The sequence below is a fragment of the Zeus faber genome, assembly GCF_960531495.2.
Source record: "Zeus faber genome assembly, chromosome: 17".
Classification (NCBI taxonomy): Eukaryota; Metazoa; Chordata; class Actinopteri; order Zeiformes; family Zeidae; genus Zeus; species Zeus faber.
Genome location: NC_137204.1, coordinates 10708892 through 10725393, shown reverse-complemented (window position 1 = coordinate 10725393; position 16502 = coordinate 10708892). Strand labels below are relative to the sequence as shown.

Here is a 16502-nt window from a genome sequence, read left to right as displayed (position 1 = left end):
GTCATTATTTCTTAAATCATCAAGAACTGCTGCAATAACTCTGTCCTAGGGATGACCTGTGGGATGACTTGGACACAGTTTTTATTTTTGGCCCCCTCTGTGATTGAGTTTGACACCACTGGTATAAATGATCTGAGTTTGGTTACATGCTGTTGTTATCCCCACTGGAACTCCAGGGTAACAGTTACTTCTACTATCGGAACAAATGGATTGAAAACATAAGGGGTGAATAACTCAAGCACGTGAATGGACTATAGTTGAGGAGGCTAGAGCAATAGTTCAGACATGTCAAACTCAAGGCCCGTGGGGCACATCCGGCCTGCTGGACTATAGTTGAGGAGGCTAGAGCAATAGTTACAGTAGTAACCAATCTTCTCCATACATTAGTGCGATTCAATTGTCCTTCAGAAAGATTATAGTGGAATACTTTTATCAGTTCACCGTTTTGCGTCATCTCAACAGAATGTGTCGTAATTCCATTTAGTCATATTAATATAAGTTGGAAAATTTGTAGCCCTTGCTAAACATCTAGATTCTTCCCATGACGTTGGTATAGGTGAGAGGAGGAATGGTGCTTGCACTGAGTGAGGCATTTTACTACATAAATCACATGAATGATCCGCACCATACTCTACTTTAACTGAATGATTCAAAAATCTCCACCACATATTTTGTTGAAATTAATGTCCAGTGGAGTCAACATTTAACCCTGGGTGGACTATGTTCGTGACAGAAAGATAATTTCTCACTTGGGGCTCTTCTTCTGGATCTGATGTGAGTGAGAGTGGGGCGGAGGAGCAGCTATTTTTTAAGTCTCGCTGTGGAACTGTGTTGCAGGGTTGGATGATTAACAGGACGGTGGCAATGATGATAAGAAGGATGATCACACGGACGTGACCAATCTTTTCCTTTTGACGGGGCGTCAATCCTTTTCAAGTACAAGTACTGTAGTGGCATATCCTCTTCACGGAGACAGAGGTTACTAGCACATATCCCGCTATGATCGTGATCTTAGTTCACGTCCGATGATTCTCCATAGTTGTTTATCTGGTCCTCTAGAAGGTTACAGACTTTCTTGCAATGAGATGCAAGAAAGTCTGAGCTTGGAGCAACCCCCACGCCGAACCCGAGGAGCATGACCCAGTTCCAGGGAGCACGAGGAGACCCCGCACCCCAGGGGCGGGCACAAGACGCACCTGGGTGTACTTCCTCCAGAAGTTGCAAACACCACCCAGTCACCTGGTCGGACGTCGTGTAGCGGTCCTTTAAGTGGGACGAGTAGGGCTGCTTTGACCTGGGACCACACAGACTTCAACACTTGGGTGAGAGACAATATGACAACATTACTTGGTCCACGTGATGTAATTCATCCGTGGCTTTAACGGAGGGAGACAATCCTAATCGCATTGGCCTCCCAGTCAGCACTTCATGCGAAACAATACTATCACACCATGTGAGCGTCCTCGCATTCCCATCATTACTAATGGCAGGCATGAAACCCAATCGAGTTTGGTTTCAGCCATAGTTTTCGCTAGTTTATTTTTTATCATTCCATTTGGTCTTTCCACAGCACCACCGCTGTGTGGATGGTAAGAGCAATGAAACGTTATCTAGATCCCCAGATAAACAGAGAGTTCCTTCAACACTTGATTTGCAAAGTGACTACCATTATCTGAGCTTACCTTACTGGGATCCCCCTGCGTGGAATGATTTCGGTCAACTCGATGAAGTTCATCGTGAGGTGCGCGAAGGGAGCATTCGGAGAAGGGTGGGAAGAGCTGGTGGTGGAAACACCTCTCCCTGCGTTGTTCTGTGCACAAATATCACATTTTTTCAAAAATTGTTTGCAAAAACTGTGAAGCCTGGGATTTCATAATGTTTACTTAAATCCCTAACCATCCCCCCTTTTGACACATGGTCCTTACCGTGCATCAAACGACCAACGTGATGTAAAAGCCGGCGTGGGAGATATGGTTTTCCCTCCGGACCATGCCAAATATCTTTGGCGCAGTAACCTTTTGCCTTCCACAACAATAGTTCGGTGTGGGATGCCTGTTTTTGGAGGGAAGTAAGGTTAGTAAAGAAATCCGAGTCCTCTCCATCTGCGGGAGAGATGACCATTGTTAGAACACAAGCAGTGTTAGATACAGCGGCGGCTTTGGCGGCTGCATTGGCACGAGCGTTCCCTTTAGAGATGGGGTCAGAGGCATAAGTATGAGCGGCACATTTACAAATAGCAATTTGAGCTGGGAGGTTGATGGCGTCCAAGAGGTTCTTCACAAGGTCAGCATTAGCAATGAATTTCTCAGCGGAAGTTAAGAACCCTTTGTGGCTCCAAAGAGCACCAAGATCATGTACAACACCAAATGCATAAAGACTGTCAGTATAAATATTTACACTTTTCCCTTTGGCAAGAATGCAAGCAGCATGTGGACGGTAGGCCACAAGAGAGGCAGATGCAGCTACTGCCATAGATGCAGCACTCACCGCACGCATACAAGCAGGAAACCCACTTGCCACAGCACCAAGTTTCTGAGAACAATATGCAACAGGATGTAATTTATCTCCATGCGATTGCAACACAGCAGACATAAAACCATCCTTTTCTTCAACCGTCAAAGTGAAAGGGCGGGTCATACCAAAACATGGGGCAGATGTAAGAGCCTGTTTAAGAGCGACAAAGCTTTCCTCAGCCTCAGGGCTCCAATCAACTCTATGCGACAACGACAACCCTTTCCATGAGCCATTGTTAATAATGGCTGGCCAAGTATCGCATAATCCACAATCTAAGACTGATAATAACCACAGAAACCTAAAAGGGCCATCGCCTGCATTTAGTCGTTAGTTTAGGTATTTCCAAAATGGCGGCAATTCTAGAGTTGCACAGGGTGCGACCCTGTGATGAAATGTTATGACCCAGATAATGAACGTTCTTTTGTGCCAGCTGGAGTTTAGTTTTAGAAACCTTGTGACCATTTTTAGCTAAATAGTTTAGGAGGGTCTGCGTATCTGCGATACATGACGCCTCATCTGATGAGCAGATCAGTAAATCATCTACATGTTGGATCAATGTGCTGCCAGTTATAAATTCAAAACCAGCTAAATTTCCACCTAATGCAGCGGAGAACACTGCTGGACACTCAGTATATCCTTGTGGCATGCGAGTCCATGTGTAACGTTTCCCTTGAAAAGTGAAAGCGAACCAAGATTGCGAGTCCTCATCCACTGAGATGCTAAAGAAAGCATTTGCTAGGTCAATAACAGTGAAACATTTTGATGTACCCGGGACTTGAGCCAAAATCGTTGTGGGATTAGGAACAACAGGCGCCCTGCGGTGAACAGCACGCAAATCCTGAACAAAACGCCACAAGACTACGCCTTCTTAACAGGCAGTATTGTCCCTCATCTCCATGCGTATTGCATGGAGATGAGGGACACGGTACAACAATGCCTGCTTCTAAGAGCCATTCAAACACTGGGGTTATACCTAACACGGCGTCTGGTCGCAACGGATATTGCAGTTTATGCGGTCGATAGGAGGACTTTGGTGTGACCACGAGGGGGCTTGCCCCCGGCATTAGTCCAACATCATATTTGGTTTTGGCCCAGAGTATCTCTGGCACACCCTCTAATGCGGGGTGTTCTTCAGCGTTAAAGTCAGTCAAAATCCCTGTTGCGTTTTCTTTTGTCATAACAACAGGGATGAGATGGATTGATCGTACACCTGTAAAGGTGGATTGATAGGGAAACCACCAAACATTACCTTTTGGGCTAAAATAAAAATTATAAAAAATAAAATAAATTATTATTATTATTAATAATAATAATAACAATAATAATAATAATAATAATAATAATAAACAATAACAATAATAAACAATAAATTAATATAATAATAATAATAATAATAATAATAATAATAATAATAATAATAATAAACAATAAATAAATAAAAATATATATAACTATACGTCATACTGCGTGGCCCAGAGGGGACAAACACAAACAGCATTTGTCAGTGGGTAACCAACCGCCAAATGCTGTCTACCGCCATCTACTAGACGTAAAGGCCACAGTTTAAAACACAAACAAAATCAAGAGTAGCAATGGCAGGAGCAAATCATAATATCTATTATTATTATTAATGACAATAATAATATGATGTGATAGTAATTAATAACATATATTAGCACTATTAAAAATTATTAATTACTATCATATATTAATAACATGAGTTAATATTAGTAAGATAGAGTAATAGTGATAATATGTAGTAATAGTAGTATGAATAATACAATATATAGAATATATTATTTTTTTACTGTTGGACTGCTTATTTTATGTATATATTGTGAATTGAGTGTACATTCCCCTCTTGCTACTCTTTACATTATGCTTCTTCATTGAGTTGCTGCAACGCCTGAATTTCGCTTACCTGGTACTAGCCCCATGTGATTTCTTTGTGATGTCATAGCTCTCTTCCAATCAAGCGTCAGCGTTTGAACGATGCTATCGGTTTCCAACTGACAAATGAATGCGCTACCTCACTGACTGCTACCAAACATAACAGCAGATAGATGTTGACGCCCGAGGAGCTTGGCAGTTTTCAGTATGGAGCACAGCAACAGAGAGATGGTGGGCTGCCTCATCAGCCTCAAATTGTCTCAGCAGAACTATCCAACACTGCAGCTGGGGCTGGAGAGCGCCAGTGAAAAGGCGCTCCGGGAGTCGACGGGCTAGTTTGAGCTGCGCTATATGAAGGCCTGCGTGGTTGCTCCCCGGCCTGCTGTGCCCCTGGATCGATCCGGTCCCGACTCGCCTATCTCTCCCAGTGCCAAAACTCATACTCAGCACATACACCACACAATAGAGTGAGGGCTTGCGGGATGGGCGGGGTGCAGGCTATGTGGGTGGGGATGCAGGGGGCAGCTGCCATCTTGCCTGTCACGCTCCTACCCAAGAGTTCTTCTCGTCCGTCTGTAACTGCAATTACCAACAGCACATATTGAGCACTGGGGTTTTTTTTCCAGGGTGGCCGGTCGCTGGCGGGTCAGTGGGGGGGCGTGGTTGGCCGGGGGGCGGCCCCTCCCGGCCTTGCTGGGGTCCTGACGGCTTGCCTGGTGGCTTGGGATGTGCTGCGACCTGGCGGGGCTGCGGAGAGCGCCGCCGGGTGCCCTCCGGGGCCCTCCGGGGCCCCTGGGGGCACTGCTTGCCGTTGTGGGTGTGGGTTGGGGTGTGGGGGGCGGCTGTTGGCCTTTTGCTTCTGCGGCGCAGCTTCTCTGCGGCGGGCGCCCCGGGTGCCGGGGGTGGTGGAGGGCCTGTATACATGGCGGCCTGCTGGGGGGAGGGGCGTAACATCGAGCACATGCTGCTACGTGTATGGGCACTTGGCACTCACGCCGGGCGGGGCATCTGGTCGGCTGCGGTGGGGCGGGCGGGATGTCGTTCTGTCGCCATGGGGCCGTGATCCGGGCCCGCGGCCCGTGACTTGCGCCCATGGCCCGGGTTCTGTGCCGGCGGCTGCGTCTTGTGCCTGCACCTGGGGTGCTCGTGCTCCCTGGAACTGGGTCATGCTCCTCGGGGCTGGGCGTGGGGGTTGCTCCACGGCCCTCTGGCTTCTCTGGGGGCCCAGGGGTCTTCTGTGGCCACAGGGCAGGGTACCCGGGGATTTCCTGCAGCAGAGGGGTGTCCACGGGGTTGTGGAGTTCGGCGGGGCTTCAGGCGCCCTTCCGCTGCTTGGAGGTGCCGCAACATAATACCGGCCTTCTACACCAGTACCAGAGGGGATAAGTCATGTACACTCACTGGTGGACATCTTATACACACACACACACACACACACACGCACACACACACACACGCGCACACGCACACGCACACGCACACGCACACACACACGCACATGCACAGACACACACACACACCTGCTTCAAGTGCACCCCAGCACCCTCCTGGTTGCATTCCTCTCCTTTCCTCCCTCATTTGCTACCATAACTATGACAGGAAGAGGCCACGTGACCAGTTGTAGTTCAAGTTTTCCTGGACCTAATTCACTGTTTTTCAATACATGTTGTCATCCAGTGTTCATGTTTTTGTGTAAGTGTTGTTTGTTTCTATGTTTATTTTCCTCACCGTGGTGATTCTCCCCCTCTTGAAGTAGTGATCAGTTGTTTATAGACCCAAACATGATAAATATTTCTCCAAAGAGACGGGTTGGTGGTGGTTCTCTATAACCAAAAACTGTGCTGAATGCAATGGCATTCAAATACTCTGTGTTGTATGCCCAGCATGCTGACAGCACAGGTTAAAAAAAAAAATTTGTTCCGAACGTAGCCGCAATGAAAACAACTTTTGATTTCGTCATATAGACAAAAAGCTAATTTCCCAAAATAAATAGTGTGATAGAAAGGCTGAGAACCAAACCAACACCCAAACTGACAAATTAATGTTGTGCACGGGTTGAACCAAGATGTATAGCACACGCAAGTAGCCGTGTTCTCTTTGACTCTTTGAGCAAAACATTTTGAGTTCCAAGTTGAGTGCCAACGTTCCTTGACATTCAAAGTGGCTCAAGCGTTTTTGCCGAAGTTAGTTGAACCGACTTAAAAACATGAATTTCACATGAATCAATTGCTGTATGACACTCAAGACACAAGCACTGTAGAGACTGCTGCTGGCTATGTCAAACTATATTTCATTCAAATCTTCTTTTCTCGGTCCATCTCGTGATCATCATGACAGGACCACTTTGTGGAGGTATTCGCCGGAGACGCGGTTACCATGAATAATGGACGCTGGTCGGGGTCGTGCTACTCACGGGAGCGCTATTCGACATGCTCAATGTGAATAATGGGCATTAGAGCAAGGGACAATGATTATATTATTCTATTTTAAATACATTTGTTATATTTATTATTCATCATTATTATTTATTTTTCAATTTGGAATGCCTTGTTCTTTGTTGCCGTTTCTACATTTATTTGCATGTATTAAATAAATATATATTTTAGAATTGTCGTTTTTGGTATCCTCTTTGAACTGCGATGCTATTTTCAGAAGAGGAAGAAGACAAGTAAGGTTTACATTTGGTGGTGAGGTGACGTCTCTGAACTACTACAATTCAAGTTCAAGTTCAAGAGATTATTATACGGTCATACATATATGCAGTGAAATATCCCTTTGGGACTCTGCAATTTCTCTAGTTGTTAATGTGCCTTATTACTTAATGGAAGAAAAGTTTTTTTTTCCTTTAAATTAACTTAACCACACCATTGCTGTGTATGTTTTATTATATTATTATATAGAATTGCAATTGTGGCGCCGCCCCTTGTGGGTGCCTGTGCGAGCACCTCGTCTGGATTCCGCACATTTTAGGATTTCTAGTATTTTTAGAACTTATAGAGCTTATTGTGCGTAATCAATTCTGCACCAGTGCAATAAATGTGTCAAGTGGAAATTTAAAAACACCGTTCCAATTCAGGTTTTATTTGTGTTGAGTGAATGCTGCAGTCTTCACACCTGTCTAATTTTGAACACTGGGATGCTTTGAGCAATAATGGCCACATGAAGAGGATTTTACACCATCTCTTACTGAGGAAGGTTAGAGGAGGTTTAATACAATTAAGTAGTGTAAAGCAATAAATGCTTACAATCTATCAACAATGCAGGGACGTGCGTTCAGGGGAGGCAGGTGAGGCAAAGCCTCATCTGTCATCCTGAAATGAAAAAACAAATGATGATAAAATAAAATAAATATTTATATCTGTCAACTGATCTGTGCTATAAATGTAAATTATGTACGATTCCAATCATTTCTGTGATAGAGTGCAGTTATATGACTTCGCCAGTAGAGGGACTATGCTAAGTCAATGCTCCTTTGCCCTCTCTGTGATGTCTCACTCTTAGCCCGCCTGGCACGTTATGGCCGCTTCACATGTTGCTGAAGACTGTTCATAAAAGGTGAAGAGAGTTGGTCTCTGTTACCTGACTGCAAAATACCAAGATACTACATATGGCGACGAGGATAAACCGGAAGAATGTTCGGCAGACAGTGGCGTGAGTTTGAGCAGAAAGTTTTGCAGGACATTGGCGTGCTACTACAAGCGTGAAGAAGCTGGGCGCTCCCTTTATCACGGAGTAAAGACAAAGACAAAGACAAAGACATGGCTGCTACAGGGGGGTCGGTGGCACCTTTTGACAACGAGTCGCAGAGCTGGGAAGAGGACTGCGAGATCTTGCATCATTTCTTCGTGGCGAACGGAATCGGCGATGCAGAGAGGAGAAGAGCCGTGCTGCTGAGCTGTGCGGGCGCGGGTGACCATAATGGCAAAGGCAGCATTCCACAACTTATGGAGGGTACAGAGGCCTAGACTACAGAAGTGTAAGATAAACCTGAGGACATACGGTGGTCACAGGGTAAAAGTACGTGGAGCATCAAAACTAACAGTAGAGTACAAAGGCAGTTCCAAGATGTTACCAGTAGCTGTAGTCAAAGGCTCGGGACCTAGTCTAGTGGGGCGGAGTTGGATAAAAGCTCTAAAAATACCCATAGGCTGGCAAGATGTACACAGGATAGTGGATAGTGAGGCTACTGTACAGGAAGTGCTCTCGAGGCATGAAACAGTGTTCAAGGATTAGTTAGGGAAGCTGAAAGGATTCACTGCTAAAATACATGTGGCTCGGGACGCCACCCCATGCTTTTATAAGCCAAGATCAGTACCTTTTGCGATAAGAAAAAAAGTGGAACATGAACTGGAGAGGCTTGAGAAAACAAAAATCATAGAGCCAGTGAAATTCTCAGAGTGGGCCCGTCTTAAAACCAGATGGTGAAGTGAGAATCTGTGGAGACTATAAGCTCACAGTAAACAAAGTGTCTCCATTAGAACAATACCCCATTCCAAGAATGGAGAAGAACCTGATTGCATCCTTAGATGGGGGAGAGAAGTACAGTAAGCTCGATATGAGTCATGCATATCAACAAATTGTGCTTGAGGAGGAAGCTAGAAAATACACAACAGTGAATACACACAAGGGGTTATTCACATACACAAGGTTACCTTTCAGGGTGAGCTCTAGTCCAGCTATTTTCCAGCGCACAATGGAGGATGTGCTACAGGGACTAAAGAATGTGGCTGTGTATCTAGATGATATACTTCTGACAGGAAAGTGTCCAAAGGTCCAGGAGGACCACATCCACACACTAGATTTAGTGTTACAGGGAAGGAAGTGACATTTCTAGGACATCGAGTGGACGCCAAGGGACTTCATACAGTGTCAGCAAAGGTGAAAGTAGTGCAGGAAGCGCCAGCACCTATGTCAGTGACGGAACTTAAAGCTTACTTGGGACTGTTAAACTTCTACAACAAGTTCCTTCCAAACCTATCGACCTTCCTGGCACGGCTACACAAGCTTTTGAGAAAAGAGGAGCCATGGACTTGGGGGCCAGAGCAGGAGAAAGCTTTCGCTAAGTCCAAGGAGTTGTTACAGTCAAGCAGTGTTTTAGTTCACTATGATGAAAATAAAGAACTAATACTGGTGTGCGATGCTTCGCCGTATGGAGTTGGAGCTGTCTTAGCACACCGCATGCCAGATGGAGAGGAGAAACCCATCGGGTTTACGCCAAGAACGCTCAACGCTGCAGAAAATAACTTTTTCCAGTTAGATAAAGAGGGTCTAGCCATTGTCTTCGGTGTAAAGCGCTTCCATAAGTATCTTTATGGGAGAAAGTTTGTGATTTGCACTGATCACAAGCCTTTGATAAGTCTACATCACGAGATGAAAGCGGTACCACAGATGGCGTCACAGAGAATCATGAGATGGGCTGTGCTGTTGAGAGCGTACGAGTACAGCATTGCTTACAGAGCAGGTCAAGACAATGGCAACGCAGATGCTCTTAGCCGCCTCCCACTACCGGAGTTTCCTGTGTCAGTCCCAGAGGAGCAAGTGCTGATGATGGATCAGGACCCTGGTCCCCCGATGACATCAACCAAGCTACGACAATGGACAACAACAGATCCAATACTCTCCAGGGTACGAGAGTATATCCTGAGAGGTTGGCCAGATAACCATGACACTGACTTTAAGTTTCGCTGATAGCCAGCCTGGCATGTTATGGCTGCTTCACATGTTGCTGAAGACTGTTAATAAAAGGTGAACAAACCAGGAGTTGGTCTCTGTTACCTGACTGCAAAATACCAAAATACTACAGTATGCATGTATGTAGGTATGCATGTATGTATGGATGCGGGTGTATTGCTGGACACCCAAGGACGCGCAGTGTTGAATTTGGTGCAATTTGGATGTGGGACACGTGTAACATTAATAAGCTTTCAATAAACAGCCAACAGTGAGCCAGCGGGGCTTCAGTGCTCGAAGACTGACTCACAAAGAGTGTCTTTCCCCAGTGTATGACTTTAACCGGCAGTTTCGTCTTCCATTGTGGAACACAGTACTGAATCATAGACGTTCATTCACATTTTGTTAAACTGTGCCATTAAAATGTCTTAAATGTAGAAATGTTCTCGTGTTTTTCAAATTCCACAATATATATATATATTATTATTATTATTATTGTTATTATTGTTATTGTTATTATTCTTATTATTATTGTTATTATTATTATTATTATTGTTATTATTCTTATTCTTATTATTGTTATTATTATTATTATCATTATTGTTATTATTATCATTATTGTTATTGTTATTTTTATTATTGTTATTATTGTTATTATTATGATTATTGTTATTATTATTATTGTTATTATTATTATTATTATTATTGTTATTATTATTATTATTATTCTTATTATTCTTATTATTATTGTTATTATTATTATCATTATTGTTATTATTATTATTATCATTATTGTTATTGTTATTATTGTTATTATTATTATTAGGTTGAAGCCGCTAATGACCAGTCTGACCACTAGGGGGCAGTTGTCTTCTTCAGGACAGCCATCTCTTGTGCGCATGTGCGAATGACGGCGAGAACCCTGGGATCTGGACGTAAACACACGTGTAGCTTTAGCTTAGCTTAGCTTAGCTTAGCTCAGCTCGTTTAAGTTAAATATCAGAGCACTTACCTCGATGGGACCTCATGTCGACGGTTTACTTCACTGTTGAACATAAGGACTGAGCATGACGCGGTGGGCCAGAGCCAATAACGTCCACAAACACAAAGCGGCGGACGCTACACCGTGGAGCCAACTCAAAGAGTCGGGACAGAGGGGAGCGGAGGGTCGAGCCTCCAGCTCCACAGCGGGACAGCCGCCAGGCGACCGGGATCCAACACATGGCAGCGGGGACCGTTTGAGGGGGACTCAGGCCGGGGGCTCGGGTGTGAAGAAACCCAACCGTAAGAAGAAGGACTACGACAACGTGGACGTCAATGGCTTCATGGAGTATCTGCAGAACGGCGGCAGGTCTCTGCCCCGGGGAGCGGACGGGGAGCAGGAGCTACGGGGAGAAGTGGAAACCGCCCTGAGGAAAGACCAGCGGAGAGAGGACAGGAGGGTGAAGAGGCAGAACGACAAGAAAAGTCAAATGGTGAGTGGATAAAAAAAACAACCCAAGAATAATAGGCAATGATAACAAAGTAAAAGAATAAAAAAGAAAATGTCAATATATCAAAACATGTGAAAATGTACCTGACATTTAACAGTAAACAATACGAATATGGCAATATACAATCAACCGAAGGATAAACAATAAATGTAATAAACAAGAAAAATATACAGTAATCGTAGACACTCACTAGAGGATGGATATATTTACCATGGACAACAAAAATAAACGTAACGATGAGCAAAGATAAACAACAAATAGTATAAAAAAAGGTAATGTACAATAAACCAAATGATAAACGTTAAATATAAGCCTAAAAATTGACAAAAAAAACCATAGAAAATAAACCTTAAATGTAAACAATGACAAACAATGACAAAAAATGGCAATATACAGTCAAACTAGAAGTTAACAAGAAGGTAGAAAATGTTAGTGTACAATAACCCTAATAATTAACAGCAAACAGATCATAATGAACTTGGCAATAAAAAGTAAACCACAAAAATGAACCTAAAATATAAACCTACAATAAGTAGTGAAAGTGTTGAAACGCTTGTTTTGAGCACTCCCCAGCTCCCTAGCCCAAAATATAATGGAATGGAGAAAATATATATACAATGAGTTTAAAAGTAAAGTGCAAAGTTTCCTTGGCATTAAAAACGCAATTCACTCCCTCAGCCTAAACATTGGCAAAGAACTGCAGAAAATAAACCAAGAACAGCAAACAAGAAAACAGTAAACCTAGACGTTAATTTGAAGATATAAAAAAATGGCAATATAAAATAAACCTAAAAATAAAACGGTTCACAATAGTAATAAAAAACAACAACCTAGCAATAAACGGAAAAACCAGGAAAGTAAACCTACAATAAGCAGTGAAAGTGCTTTGTTTGGTGCTCTTTCCCTAGCTCCCTAATCCCCAAAAAATACAATGAGTTAAATAATAAAAAAAATATAAAGAAGCATAATTATTTACTTTACATACAAGCAGTTGATAAAGAAAAAACTAACTCTCCCAGCCTAAAATGGACAAAAAAAATGAAATGTTAATACGGTTTGGGCCAATAATCGACTAAATCGGCTATCGACCCCCTTGATCACGATTGACATCGATGACGGACGTTTATTCGTTGATTGTTTGTTTAAACCCGCCAGGAAAAATCCGAGCATTGATACGGTATAAGTACAGTTTACCGTGTTCTGAAACTGGAGGGAGGGAAGGGGAGAGGGGGCGGAGGCTCTCCCCCTCTCCGCTCAGAGCTGTCGAGTAACCACTTGTGATCGGGTCTCACTTCCCTTCTACAGTCCCGTACAGAGACTTTGAGGGGCAGATGCTCAAAAAAAAAAAGAAAAGGCGCATGGAGCCTCAGCTGGGTTCTTGGCATTTTGTCGCTATGGGCAAACAGAGCAGCACAGTGGAGCAGCTGTGTGCACATTGCAGGTGTGCAGAGGTTCGGGGTTCATGAGGAGCTCCTCATTAATATATCTTGTCCAGACAATCCGCTACCTCAATGCCCATTCACGCTTAAAAAAACAAAACGTCCCTGATAAGAAGGGCACCCTGGGGTCCATCATGGGGCAGGTGCTCAGGCACACCCCCCCCCCCCCCCCCCCCACTGCAGGTACCTGTCGCTCTATATGAATTTAGTGTATGTGTGTATTGTGATTATAATATAGCAATATATAATATAATCTCGTAGAGAAAGATTTTGATTTATTTTGTTTCCTTAGTTTCTTACTTGTATGGAAAATGAAAAACGTAAACCTAACTCAGAGAATTCGAGCGGAGTTTTCTTTTGTTTCTCCTCCAGAGAGGAGATCTAATTATTTTCGTTTGTTTCCTACATGTATGAAACAAAATATTTAAAGACAACAGAGTTAAGGGACGGTCCAAGTCCTTACTCCGTACTGTTCCAAAGAAAACGTGTGTCCCCCGCTGTCGGGACGCACGTCTCCCCGGTGCTTTCCATTGCTATGGGACTTCAGTAAAAATCTGATGTTTTTGTGTAAATACTTTACCCCTTTTATAATACTTTACCCTTTAATAATTAATTCTGCACTTCTGGAAAGGGGAGACCACATTTGCTACATCACCTTTGAGCGAATCCCATCGTGCGCACGGCAATCACTCGCTGCCCCCCAGCGATAGCCGATTGGAATTTTGCATCCCAAAGCCTCATGTCAATATATACAAAATCAAAAAATTAAAAGTAAACTATAAAAAAAATCGGAATATTAAACCTAACAATAAACAGTAAACCTCTAATAATCAGCGACTGTCGCTTCATCTTTGCTCTCTCCCCAGCTTTGCTTTAACTGCCGGCAGCCAGGCCACGGCCTGGCAGACTGCCCGGAGGCCGAGAGGGACCGGGAGATGGGCATGGGCATCTGCTACCGCTGCGGCTCCACCGAGCACGAAATCCAGAAGTGCAGAGCTAAAGTGGACCCTGCTCTCGGTGAGGGAAAAGCAACACTCGGGTGAAGCCTGAAGGTTTTTGGATGAACTGGTGCGGCGAGTTTTAATGCGCTTCCCGCTCTCTGTTCTCAGGCGATTGCCCGTATGCTAAGTGCTTCACCTGTGGCCAGACCGGACACTTATCGCGGGCCTGTCCGGACAATCCCAAAGGCTTGTATGCACAAGGTAAACCCCTCTTCAAGTTAAGCAAAGGTCCAAAACGCTAACAGATGACCATTTTGGATATTTAACAATTTACTTATTAGTTACTGATACATCTACTTACCTTATTAACTTTTCATGTTTTTCAGGAGGTTCCTGTCATTTGTGTGGTTCGGTAGAGCACTTCCAGAAGGACTGCCCAGAGCACCAGTCCTCAGGTAAAACATTACAACAAAGCCCCCCACTTCTATGTTGAAAAACTTAAAAGCTATTTTTTGAACATGACATTAGCTGTCTACAGACCTGCCAACCTGCACGCATTTTGTGTACCAACCACGCAATTCTTGGTCAAAATACGCAGCTACGAAATGCCAGCTGAACGCAAAATATATATATAATTGTAATTATAATGTAATTACAGAAAACAATCAATCAATACAAAACAGTACGGTATATTTATTGGGTATTTAAAGTACATCTCTGGGATTAGACCAGATGCTGCAACCTGTGCTTCTGTATCCCCTCCCTGTCACTCGCTCAACATCCACTAATACGCAGCGCACTGAGCACAGCGGTACTTTATTATCCACCGACGCAGCAGGTCAGACTTTAAAAGAAATCGGAAATCTGAATCGGCCAAGAAAATTGGAATCGGTGCATCTGTAGTTGGTAAACATGTTGCGTAACTTTACGAGATTATGCATTTTAAGGGGTATATATCCTAATGAGATGAATTAGTTTACTGTATGTAGTTAGCCGTAGTAGCTCACGTACGATGTGATGGGCCTCGTTATGAGGGGGCTTCGGTGTGAGTAACTGATGGAGTCATTTGTCTGCAGTAACTCAAAACACCACGGAGACTCCTTGTTACATTACTGTGGTACTCAAAATATTTTCCCAAGGTTGGCAGGCCTACATCTACATGAGCTCCATCATGTTGGCAGGCTAGTCTGCTCTGTGGCGCGCTGTTATGAGTACATTAAGGCTGCATCCTAGTTTGTCTATAGCGTTAGACTCTTTCTGTATAAATGAATTGATTGGCTGATGTGTTTGGCGTTCTGTGTGTCTCTGTTTGCTTACTGACAGAATGAGAAGTGCGTCCCAGTAGAGCCATTGTTCTTCCTTTCACTAGGGATGTTTGGGGACAGAATTTCTCGTTTTATTGCCCAAGATCTCAAGCGGAGCCATAACCACATCAGCTCACAGACAAGCTCGTTTACGTAGGCTGCAGTAGTGGTGGCTTGCAGTTCGCTATACGATAGTGTTCCATAAACCTCCTTGGAAAAGAGTTGTCTAATAATAACTCCATATCCAGTACATTTGGTAAATCTAGCTACTAATTCACTCTAACTACCTGGATTATTTGCCCAATATCAATCTGATATATATGATTGAAGATTCTTCGGCATGTTGTCTTCCCTCTCCAGCTAACTCCGTGACCGTGGGCTGGTTGTCCAACAACATGAGCGCGGACTATGAGGACGCGCACGTGCCTGTGAAGAAAGCGGCACCAAAGAAAACGGCTAAAGTGGTTGTGTTCTAATCCCTCCCAAAACAAATCCCGCAATGTTAATTTGCCGTACCACGCCGCCGGCCAGTCAAAAGTTGGATTTGATTTTATAAATTGAATCCGACTTCAGACCTAACACCCTGGACTTAAAATGAATACTGGTAACTTATATCCTGAGTCAATTTGCAATAAATATCACAGTGATTTATATCATATACATTTTTGTTTGTATGAAATTCCATTTCCTTTAATTATTGTCTATGTAATGCAAATTTAATCTCACAAGTGGATTTTCTTTGCCTTGATAATTTTGTATATTCTTATGGCGGATTCAGGATTCTCAAATGAAACTGCATTAGTCGAAAAGAACACTGATTGAATACATAACTGGATTGTGTTTCATTTTATGTTGTGTTCAATGTTACAAAACAACTTATCTACTCCGTATCTACAAGCTACAGGAGACATATACAGTACATTAGATCCTCTGCGTGACAAATATTTCAGATAACCCGTTTTATTTTGAATATCATGTCTGTAAAGTTTAATGGATGCTGTGTTGTATAAAGAGATGCACCGAACACCTTTTGCAGAATGTATTTTTTATTTAATAATGCCTTGAATGGATTTGTATTGTAATTCTCCCTTATTTCTCTCCTTCATTCAAAGTCCCAGTTGTCCAGCAGAGGGAAGCACAGGCTAGATATGGGTGTTAATAATCGGCAACAAAAACCCTTTGCACTCAAATACAACTTAATTATAAAGTAACCCCCGTGGACACCAGCATAAATTTATTCTTCACTTTATT

General features: G+C 43.3%; 1 protein-coding gene across 1 annotated transcript; it reads left to right on the top strand.

The window, feature by feature from the left end:
* Positions 1–11002: 11002 nt before the first annotated feature.
* On the top strand, positions 11003–16269 carry zcchc9 (zinc finger, CCHC domain containing 9). Its single transcript, XM_080017882.1, has 5 exons — positions 11003–11549; positions 13873–14023; positions 14116–14208; positions 14334–14402; positions 15612–16269. The coding sequence occupies exons 1-5, from the start codon at positions 11142–11144 to the stop codon at positions 15725–15727; spliced, it is 837 nt and encodes a 278-aa protein (XP_079874008.1). The 5' UTR covers positions 11003–11141; the 3' UTR covers positions 15728–16269.
* Positions 16270–16502: the final 233 nt, after the last annotated feature.